Here is an 11,056-nt window from a genome sequence, read left to right as displayed (position 1 = left end):
TTCTCTGTGGCCGGCATTTCCTCCGTGTGAATGTTGCCTCTCTGGTGCCCCATGGTTATTGCTTCAAGGGATGCATTTCCACAGAGAATGTGGGTGCATCACCCTGGGTTGAGTGGTCTGTGCGTATGTACATCTTGTTTACTGTTGGGCTGAGAGCCAGCCCCTAGGAGTTTCATTCCAGGCCCAGAATGTATCCCAGGGCCATAATATTGGGGGTCTCACCAGACTCCATCCAACCAGTAATTCTGGTCATTATCGAGTTGTTGGATTTTGTTCCCCATTTTTCCTCCCACTCTATCCAGGCTCTCCAGATTTCACTTTATGCTTGTGTTCATTTTGTTATACAGACCGGAGCAATCTACTTCCGTAGTGATAGTGCCTCGGAAACCCAAGGAGGGGTCGCTATGAGTCGGGTCCGACTCCACAGCACATAACAACAACATTCCAATCACTGTAGCATTTTAGAAGCATCTCTTACTTCTAAGGTCATGTTTCATGATAAAGTATTTTATTCACATTTTCTCCACACAGATCTTTGATATCGCTCAAGTCACTTTTCGAGTCAGGTAACACACTTGTCTAGGGCATATAATTTTAATTTACATGCTATGTGAGGCCTGGTGGAACCGTGGTTAAGTGCTCAGCTGCTTATGCAAAGGTTTGAACCCATACCAGCCGCTCTGCGGGTGAAAACTGTGGCAGTCCATGAAGATTACAAAAACCAAAAACCAAACCCACCGCTATCAAGTCAATTCCAATTCATAGCGTCCCTAGAGGACAGAGCAGAACTGCCCCACGGGCTTCCAAAGCTGTAAATATTTACGGTAGCAGACTCTCTCATCTTTCTCCTATAGCAGCTGGTGGGTGTAAACCCTGACCTCCTGGTTAGCAGCCCAATGCTTTAACCACAGCATCACCAGAGCTCTTCCCGGGAAGATTACAGTGTTGGAGACCCTGTGGGGCAGTTCCACTCTGTCCTCTAGGGGCGCTGTGGGTCAGAATGGACTCCACAGCAGTGGGTGTGGTTTGGGCTTTGCTTCTGTGAAGATTGACAGCCTTGGAGACCCTGTGGTGCAGTTCCACTCTGTCCTCTAGGGGCGCTGTGAGTCAGCATTGACTCACAGGTAATGGGTGTGGTTTGGGCTTTGCTTCCTTAAGGATTGACAGCCTTGGAAGCCCTGTGGTGCAGTTCCATGCTGTCCTCTAGGGGCGCTGTGGGTCAGAATGGACTCCACGGCAGTGCGTTTGGGTTGGTCGTTTTTTGTTGGTTTGACAACGTTCCTGCTGTGTTGAGACATTTCGGTGCGGTTGTTTCAGTCTTGATCCATCAAGTGTTCAAGACACTGACGCTGGGTTCTCTGTCCCCAGGAACCCTCCTTGTGGACCCTGTGACCCCAGAAGAGACGCAAGCCCGGTGCCTGAGCAGGCCCACCAAACCCTCGTGAGTGGCCCCAGCCCCCTGCCCTCAGCTCTCTCCACTGCTGATGGCAGTGACCCTGACGTCGGAGGTCCCTGCCCGTTCACTGTCGCCCCAGGAAGCAGCACCTGCGACAGGTCATTGCAGAGTACGAGGCCCTGGACCGCGAGCTCCCGTGCATCCGGAAGTTCCCCACGCCGCCCGCCGCCCAGCCCCTGTGCCTCTGCATGGAGACCTTGGTGAGGGCCCCTGGACCCCGTGTGTGCAGTGTGGATGGGGTGGGGCAGAGAGCCCAGGGGCAGAGCCAGGTGCATGGCATCAGAGGCCAGTTCGGCAGCTCCCCCGCCGTGGGCCTGGTACTGGGACGGTTGTCTAGAAAATGATCGTGAGTTTGTCAAAGGGTCAAATGTCAAGTTTATCACTGTTGATCTCAGAGGCGGGGAGGGGGGAGACCCAAGGGCAGACATAGTGGAGACTGAGGGGGCAGAGAGAAGGGGAAGATTGAGAGGCAGGTTGGGGGGACTGAGGGACAGAGAGAAGGGGACTGAGGGGCAGACAGGGGGCGTTCTGCTGATCTAATGAGATTCTACAAAGTTGACCAATATCACAAAAGCTCACATATAGAAGAGCCAATGTTTATGTAGGAACTCGGGTAGCATAGTGCCTAAGGCACTTGACTGCTAACCAGAAGGCCGGCGGTTCAAACCCACCAGGTACTCCTCAGAAGGAAGGTTGGGCAATCTACTTCCATAGTAAGGGAAGGGGAGGGGTCGCTATGAGTCGGGTCCAACTCGACGGCACATAACAACAACGTTTATGTCATAGTCAGGGAACTCTGGCCGTCCTTGGCGTCAGAGGAGGTGAGACAGGGTCTCTCACTGGAAACTGGATGGGAGGCAGGGTTGAATGAGAAGAGCTGACCGTGCCCTAATCAGCTGCTAACCGAAAGGCTGGAGGTTGGAGTGTGCCCAGAGGCACCTCAGAAGAGAGGCCTGGCAATCTGCTTCCCCAAAACCAGTCATTGAAAACCCTACGGGTGGCAGTTCTCCGCTGACACACGGGGGGCGCCCTGAGTTGTTTCTAAAGCTGTGTGCCAGGCAGCAGCCTCACAGGCGCCATCTTGACTACTCTGCGAGCCTTCACCCCAGCACAGGGCGCGCTTTCCCTGCCCATCCTCCTCCTCTCTGGGGCTTTGGGAAAGGATTTACCTCCCCTTCCCATCCACCCCAGGCTTGCAGGATTTCATTTTTCCTTCCTTTGCCATACTGTGTTTAGTTTTATAGGCTATTGTATTAAAATGTATATTTTAAACATAAATCATATACTTTATTTTATATGCTGACAATTGTATGTCACCTTTGACATGCTAATCTCTTACTGATGAGGCTAAAAACGATCCACGTATCTTATTTTCTGACCCTTAGCTTCAGACAAACTGCACATTCCTTAAACTGTAACATGGGTGGGAGGGAACGTGGGGAAGTGAGTATCTCACAGAAGTCTACCTTGGAGAGTCGTTACAAGCTTGCCGTCTGCACTGGCTACTGGAAAAGCTTGCAGGGCAGGCCGATCATTGCGCTCACCGGTCAGAAGGCCAGTCAGCCGGGTGAGAAGCGGTTGGAAAATGACCTAGCAGAGGCCCTCTGCCTGAGAGGTCCTGGCCCCCAGCTCCACAGAGGGACAGGACCCTGGGATCGTGTGAGGTCCCTGTACCTCAGTGCACCAGGGACTAGGGCACTTTCTGCGGGTGGCGTTCAGGAGGGGGACTTCTGCAGCTGGTGCACACCTGGGAGTTAACGGATGTCTCGATTCCTTCCCAGCCCGAGACCGACTTTACCCACCTGGAGGTGCTGGAGGCGCTGGAGGCCGAGTTCCCCGGCGCCATGGAGAGCGGGCGCGTGAGCAGCATCCGCTTTGAGAACATGAATGTCATCTGTGGGACTGCTGGGCGCCGGGACCGGTGAGCTTGTCGCGTGGACCCGGCCGAGAGCGATAGGAGGGGCGGGGCGGCGGCGAGCTTACGACGGGGCGGGGCCGAGAGTGAGCAGAGGGGCGGGGCCTGGAGTATGCTCAGTTAGGAGGCGGGACGAGAGGGCCGGGTGGTGAGGGGGCGGAGCCTGGAGTAAACTCGGCGAGGGGAGGGCGGGGCGAGAAGGCCGGGTGGTGAAGGGGCGGGGCCTGGAGTAAACCCAGTCAGGAGGCGGGGTGAGCGGGACTGGTGGTGAGGGGGCAGGGCCTGGAGCTACGGGGGAGAGCCGAAGGAGCTTGCGGGCAGTGAGGGGCGGAGCAAGAAGTGAGCTGGGGAGGGGGCGGAGCCGAGAACTACTGGGTGGGAGGGGCGGGCGGCGGTGAGCTCAGTCGGTGAGGCGCGGGCTGGAGTGTGGCGATTGGGGGAGTCGTATTGAGAGAGACAAGGGAGGACAGGAAGACAGCAGAGAACAGGGCTAAAGGCGAGAGCGGTGAAGGGACGGGACTGGGAGCAACCGGATGGAGGAGTGGGCAGGGCTAGAGCGAGCACGATTAGGGAGTGGGGCTGAGGAGAAAAGCAGTGAAGGGGCGGGGCCGAGAGTGACTACGGCGGGGAGGCGGGACCAGGTGAGATCAGAGAGAAGGCGGGATCTGTAGTAGGAGCCGGACTAGGAGTGATCCAGATAGGGGCGGAAATGGTCGCAGCCCGGACTGGAAGCTACGAGGGGGAAGAGTCTGGATTGAGCACACTGTAGGGGCCGGGCGGAGATGGGGCCAAACCGAGTGAGGGGGCGGAGCCTAGAATTACCCAAATGAGGGCCCTAGACGACCTGGGAGGGAGGGAAAATTGGTGGGAGAGAGAAAGTTGAAGACAGCGTGCCGAGTGGACGGACCGAAGTCTGCAAGCCAACAGGGACCACCAGCGAATTCCCGCTTCTGTCTCCGCCCCGCCCCTTTCCTCTCCGCCACGCCCCCTCCTTGTAGGTGGCTAATCACGGTCACGGATTTCCAGACTCGCTCGCGCCTGCTGCGCTCGGGGCTCAGTCCCCGCGGGCTCTCGCATCAGCTCGTGCGCCACGACGAGCTCCTGCTGAGCGATTACCGCCTGCACCTGCGCCGCTCTCTGGCCCGACGGCGCATGCTCGAGGCTCTGGGGGCGGAGCCGACCGAGGAAGATTGATGCGCGGGGGTTGGGCCCTGGCGGCGCTTGCGCCCCGCCCCACTGGCTCGGGCAACCCTCCCAGAACCCGGGAAGAGAGGGGGCGTGGCCTCCCCAGGAAGGAGGCGGGGCCGGCTCGAGGGGGTGGATACTGTGAGTTTAATTATAAAGAATGACTTGGTACAAAAGCCATTTCTCTCTGCAAAATCTTGGTGAAGAATCAGGGGGAGGGAGGTGATGGGAGGTAGGAACGAACCCCCATATTATAATACAGCCTCCCTAATCTTCCCCCAGTCCCTGCAACGGACGCCCGGGCCCCGGCCCCGTGAGGCCCAAGAGAGGGAAGACCCGGGCAGCTGGGCATTCCTCAAGTGTCCACCCTTGTCTCAGCGAGAACCAGACGTCTTGACCAGCCGTCCTCTTCCTCCCCCTCCCGCCCCCCTTGGAAGACAATTCTTGGGCTTTTATTTCAGGTTTTTTTCTGGATTTTTTGTATGTTCTAGGGTTTTTTTTTTCTTTCTTTTTTTTAAATATTCTTTTGTTATTGTTCCTTTTTTTGCTGTCTCTTCTCTCTGCCCCCCCATCCAGTCCCTCCCTCCCCCTCCCCACCCTACTTCTCTTCCCCCCTCCCCCCCCACACCCTCCCCCAACCCCGCGGCACCCATCCAAAATGAACAAGCCCTTGATAGACGGGCGCCGCGCAGGCCCCCTGCGGACGGGGGCAGCCAACACAGGGGAGGGGGCGGGCGGGGGCCCAGCGCGACCGCCGCCCCCTGTTGGCCACCCTCCCCCCTCCCGCGACCCTCCCACAAGGTACCCCGCAGATCCCTGACATGGTGAGGGGAGGGGGCTGCAAGACACCCCCTCACCCATGGACGGAGCGCCCCCCCCCATCGGGGGTAGGGGGCAGCAGAAGGAGAATGGGCTTGGGGGGGAGGAGGGGGAGCTCCCTTCTTTGGCAGCTGAACATGGGGGGACCTGAGGGCAAGGCCCTCCCCCCTTTATCCAAGCAGGGGAGGGGGCTTTCCAGGGGGAGGGGTGGCTTAAAATTCCCAAGCCCCAGGAATAAGGGGGAGGAGGGGGGCATGCGGGAGAGGAAGAGCCATGCTGGAGGGAGAAGTGGGGGGGTCTCTTGGAGCCACAGGAAGGTTAGGAAGGTCTTCGTGCAGAGTGGATGGACAGATGGCCGGGGAAGGACCTTGAAGAGTGGAGGTGGGGGGGAGGGGGAGGATGAGCAAGAGGCTGGGAGAGCAGGAAGGAGGCATGGTTTGCAGGAAGCCGCGTGCATAGGGTCTTCTCTCGCCAGGAAGAGCAGAGCGCAAGGACATAAGAGATTAAGAGTAGGGACGCTCCAAAGAGTCCCCTTTTCCAGGCGGGAGAAAACGATAGACCAGAGAGGGTAAGAGGGGACAGAGTGTGCAACAGCGAAGAGGGGTGGAGAGGGTGGAGTTCTCCAAAGGGAGGTGCGCCAAGCAGAAAGACATGAGAGTACAGCCAAGTCAGGAAAGGAAGCGGAAGTGCCGGCTGGATGCGTGTGCAAGAGCGTGCGTGCAAGAGGGTTCACTAAGGAGTCAAGCGTGAGGATGGAGAGAAAGAAGGGTGCGGGTGCGAGGGAGGGAGCGCCTGGCAGAGAGGAAAGAGAATCTGAGAGAAAGGGCTGCTGGGAGGCAGGTGTGCAAGGGCCGTGACTCAAAGTGACAGTGCAAAGACGGAAGGAGGCCCAGGTGTGACTGTGGGGGGGGAAGAGTAAGAATTTAGGGGTCACAGAACAAGAAGGGAGACAGCGAAGGTGTCACTGCAGGGAAATGGAAGTACACAGGAGTGTTGGGACAGGTTCCACAAGAGCACGTGTGCACGGGGCTGAACGAAGAGGACGCCACGGAGACCGCGTGTGCACGAGAGTGCGTGAGGGAGGGAGGGAAAGGGTACCCCAAGTGTGTCTGCAGCAAGGGTCCAGAGAGTTCAAGAGGTGGAGTGTGTAAGGGACAGGGCGTGAGAGCCAGAGCACAGGGCGTGGAGTGCGTGAGGACAAACGCCACATGTGAGACAAGCACAGCATGGCGTCTGAGGACCCAGCGGCCCTCGTGTGAGCCAGAGGTGAAGGCAGGCGTGTGCAAGACGGCGAGAGGGTGAATCTGTGCAAAACTGCAGCCCAAGGAGGGGAGAGGCAGGGAGAAAGGTGGACAGGCGTGCAAAGGAGCGTGCAAGAGGCTGGGGGCAGCTGTGTGTGCTGAGGAGAGGGGAAGGGGGTGGAGCTGAGGGGCCTGGTGGGCGGGGAAGGGTTGTTAGAGGGACGGCAGGTGGTGGAATCTGAGAGACCCCCCTCCCCTGCGGCTTGGGGGACGGCCCCCATCCCATCAGGCTCAGGGTTGACCCTCTATGGCTCTGTCTGTCCCCTCCCCCCAAAAAAACTTGACCCTTCCTCCTTCTCAGTCCGTCCCCCCTCCACTCCCCACTTCTCACACACACACACACACACACACACACACGCATACGCATACGCACACGCACACGCGCACACACACAGTCATGTGTCAGCTGCCCCCTCCTTTGAGGTGCAAATGTCCAGCCGGACCGGCCACCTGGTGACCTCCAGCCTTGGGGAACCAGGGCAGGGCGCAGTTCTAGCAGAGCCCCTGGCCCGGGGCAGGGAGGGTGATGGTCAGGGGTCAGAGGTCAAGAGGCCAGCAGGTTCTGTGGATGGGCTGGTCCGCCCAGGCCAGCCATCACCTCTCCAGGAAAAACTTGAGAGCCCGGTCAATGTTCATTCGGTGGCCCACCCTGGTCACACCCAGATCCACGTAGTCCTCCTTGGTCAAGGCGGGCAGGTGGGAGCCATCGATCTCATGGTCTAGGAACTGGGCTCGGTGCTCGGCCAAGCCCAGCCACTCCAGCCAATCGGCCACGTCGAACTTGGTCCAGAAGCCCAGGGGTTTGGCGCCAAATGGCTTGTCCGGGGGCAGCGAAAGCAGGCGGGTCGGTGAGAGGGAGCGGGAGGCCCCCGACAAGGCTCCCCCAAGGCCCCCAGACATCCCTGGGTGAGGTGGCACGAAGACGGGGGCGAAGGGGTCAGCCGAGCCCCCTGCCCCTCCAGTGGGAGAGCCACGGATGTCGAAGAGGCCTGGGTACAGGGGTCCGGAGGGCAGGATGGGCAGGGACGAGGGTCGTGGAGCAGGGCTGACCTTGTGCTCCGAGGCGGGCAGCAGTGAGGGGCTGGGCGCCCGGCGGAGCAGAGGGGGCCGCATCTCGAAATCCACGCCCTGGAGGTGGCGGGTGGACGTGGAGGAGGAGGCCGAGGGTGAGGTGGCGCCGGGGGCCGCCGCAGCAGAAGGAGGGACCCCTGTTCCCGTGGGGAGTGATGGCAGAGGTGGCTTGGGCCAGTTCTGAAACAGGCTGCTGACTGGTTTGGAGAGAAGTGAAGACTGGGAATCTTCTGAGAGTCTGGAAAGTGACAAGCAGGCGGGAGTGGAGGGGAAAGGGGGTTTGGGGGGCAGGGGTGGGAGTGGGAAAGAAGCAGACGTCAAGATACAGGGGGGCGAGGAAGCAAGACGTAGGGGTGGGGTTAGAGAGATGGAGGGCAGAGATGAGAAGAGATGGCAGGAGCGAGGGGGTAAGAACGATGTCAGAACAGAAGTAAAAGGACAGAAAGATGAAATGAGGGAGCGGTGACAGTCAAAAGAGATGAAAGAAAAAGAGACATTAAGTGAAAATAATAATAATACCCACCACTTACTGATGCTCACGTGTGCCAGGCATTGTTCTAAGTGCTTGACATATCGAATCGCAATTTAAGCCCCACCCCCACCCCCACGACAGCCCTGGTACGGGTTACTCTGATTATCAGCACAGAGACTTTAAGTAACTTGCCTAAGGACACACAGCCAGGATGTGGCAGAGCCCGGTTACATGGCACCAAAGTCCGAGCTCTTAACCACTACTCTTAACTGCCTTTTGGGTTATGGCCAGTCAAGCAGAGTGAAAGACGGGGAGACAGTGAGAGAGGAACAAAAAGAGGGGAAGTGTCCAGGGGAGAGAGATGGAAGGGGCCAGGGAACAGAGAGAGAGAGAGAGAGAGAGAGAGAGAGAGAGAGGAGAAGAGGGAGGTGAAAGAGAGAACAAGGGGAAGAAAAGGTTCCCCTCATCCTTTAGCTCCTGCAAGCACAGTCCCACCTCAGGGTCTTTGCACCTTGCCCCTCTCCTCCTCCAGGCTCTGCTCAGGTTGCCTGTTACTTAGCGATCTTCTCTAACCATCCATTATTCTATATTTCCCCCCCTAGAATGGATACCTTATTTTTTTTTTTTATTGCCTGCCCTCCCCATTCACCACCACCCCACAACATGAACTCTAGGAATGAAGGGAAGGCTTCTCTTGACCACTGCTGTGGGGTCTCCATCACCAGAGGGCACGTCACCCATACTAGGTGATAAATGAGTAAGCAGTGACTCTATTGACCAACTTAAGCATCCTCTTCTCTACCCAGAACACTTAGGAATAATCAGTGAGTTGCATTAAGGTCTCAGAGGCCTGATAAAAAAAGAAAAAAAAAAAAAGTTCTAAAATCCACCATAAAGTTATTAGACCCTGAAATAGAATGAGTGAGCTCTGTGCAGATGAGCAAGGGGAATTAAAAACCTCGCCCCACCTTCTCTGTGTGTCTGACTCAAGAATAAGACTAGGGGATCTTAAGTGGCTGGGAACTTTATTGGTGGTGGTCCAAGCTAGCTGCATCAGGAAACAACAGCATCATCCCGTATTTCCCCATTTATACACGTCCGGGCTGTTGTAACAGGCCCTTCCCCTCAGCATCCCATGTCCTGACAATGCCCCATCTTTATGTCCCTTGACAACCCCATTAGGTTGGTACTGTGCTCTCTCCCTCCAGTAGAGAGGTAGGTTCTTCTACCCAAGGTCAACCAGGTAGGGAGTACGGAGTTGAGACTGGAACCCAAACCCACACTTGTAACTACGGTACCCTAAAGTGCCTGGTCTTTAACCAGACTGAGTTCAAAGGACTGGCGTATTTCAAGAACTGTCGTCAGACAGAACCGACAAGCCCGCCAAGGAAACAGCCACCGGTGAGTTTCGCTCCAGTCTCCTTGGTTCAGGACTCTTTTTGTCCATCATAGGATTGGGGGTTGTCATGGTAATGGGAGGCAGCCACAGAGCTGATGGAAATAACCAAAAGCAAAACCAAACCCAGGCCCATTAAGTCAATTACAACGCACAGCGCCCCTAGAGGACAGAGTGGAACTGCCCCATTGGGTGTCTAAGGCCATCAATCTTCAAAGCAATAAAGCCCAAACCACACCCACTGCCGTGGAGTCCATTCCTACCCACAGCGCCCCTAGAGGACAGAGTGGAACTGCACCACAGGGTCTCCAAGGCTGTCAGTCTTCACAGACGCAAAGCCCAAACCGCACCCACTGCCGTGGATTCCATTCCGACTCACGGCGCCCCTAGAGGACAGAGTGGAACTGCTCCCTAGGGTTTCCAAGGCTGTCAGTCTTTAAGGATCTTTCTCCTGGGGAGTAGCTGGTACGTTCAAACTGCAGACCTTTTGGTCAGCAGCCCAAGGCTTTAAGCACTGTCCCACCAGGGTCCCTCCACTGAGAGAAAAGAAAGTTTAAAGCATTTGTGAAAGAAGCATGTTCCTTTTGGGAAAACTTCCAGAAGCCAACCTGGTTTCAGCTTCCTTTCCAAGACCCTGCAGGGACACCGCTGTGGGGAAGATCTGCCCCTCTGCTCTCCGCTGCCAGGCCGTCGCCGGCCCCTGCTCACCTCTGCCGCTGCAGGGAGGACGTCCTCTCGGGGACGTAGCTTGGTCCCCCGTGGTGGCTGTCCGTGCTTCCCCCGCTGCCTCCTCGCGCCCAGGGCAGAGGGCCACCGGCTGCCGCGGAGCCCCCAAACTGCTGGAGCTTGGAGCTCAGTTCATTGATGATGCTGGCTTTGACTGTCGCCAAGGCTGAGGCTTGAGGCGGGGCCAGGGGCCCAGGCAGGGGCGGTGGCGGGGGGCCTGGCCCTTCCTCCCAAGGCAGCAGCTTGCGAGGCAGGGACGAGGCTGTCGGCAAGGGCAGGGCCGGGCCTTCTGCCTCCACGGCTACCGGCCCCCCGGCCACACCCGACGCCGAGGGTCCGCCACTCAGGGCCAGCAGCCCATCGGTTCCGGCCCCCGTCACTGAGACAGTGGGGCTGGTGGGGGTGACAGGGTCGCGGAGTCCCCCACTGGGGCCAGGTCGCAGGCCTCCGCTGCCCCCGAGGGCCCGTCCCCGCAGCTTAGAGGGGGTCATGAGCTGGGGGGGGTACGGCGGGCCGGCGGGCCCACCGCCCCCGAAGGCCTGGCCGTCCAGGTAGGCCACGTAGGTGTCCAGAAGCTCGGGCCCGCTGGCCGCGCCGGCCCCCCCTCCCGCGCCGGCCCCTGCGCTGCCGCCCCCTTCGGCGGACAGACTGCTGAGCGTGGAAGCGCTACTGATGGTCTCCAGGGGGTGGTCGCTGCTGCTGCGGCTGTCCACCT

At 58.2% G+C, this 11,056-nt stretch overlaps 2 protein-coding genes across 2 annotated transcripts in view; one reads left to right on the top strand and one right to left on the bottom strand.

Annotated features, from left to right (window-relative positions):
* The window catches only part of CUNH19orf81 (chromosome unknown C19orf81 homolog), a 12,572-nt gene extending 8,007 nt beyond the window's left edge, over positions 1-4,565 (top strand). Inside the window, exons 2-5 of the mRNA XM_007957620.2 lie at positions 1,369-1,441; positions 1,536-1,656; positions 3,238-3,377; positions 4,370-4,565. Coding sequence (XP_007955811.1) covers positions 1,369-1,441; positions 1,536-1,656; positions 3,238-3,377; positions 4,370-4,565 — 530 coding nt within the window. The remainder of the gene's footprint in view (positions 1-1,368; positions 1,442-1,535; positions 1,657-3,237; positions 3,378-4,369) is intronic.
* A 2,705-nt stretch (positions 4,566-7,270) lies between these two features.
* Positions 7,271-11,056, bottom strand: part of SHANK1 (SH3 and multiple ankyrin repeat domains 1) — a 59,056-nt gene continuing 55,270 nt past the window's right edge. Inside the window, exons 22-23 of the mRNA XM_042783244.1 lie at positions 10,324-11,054; positions 7,271-7,985 (exon numbers count right to left, since the gene is read on the bottom strand). Coding sequence (XP_042639178.1) covers positions 7,271-7,985; positions 10,324-11,054 — 1,446 coding nt within the window. The remainder of the gene's footprint in view (positions 7,986-10,323; positions 11,055-11,056) is intronic.

This window comes from Orycteropus afer, unplaced genomic scaffold (genome assembly GCF_000298275.1).
Source record: "Orycteropus afer afer isolate SDZICR_OR568_19922 unplaced genomic scaffold, OryAfe1.0 scaffold00766, whole genome shotgun sequence".
Classification (NCBI taxonomy): Eukaryota; Metazoa; Chordata; class Mammalia; order Tubulidentata; family Orycteropodidae; genus Orycteropus; species Orycteropus afer.
Note: the sequence above shows the minus strand (reverse complement) of the source record. Positions and strands in the feature narration are given on the sequence as shown.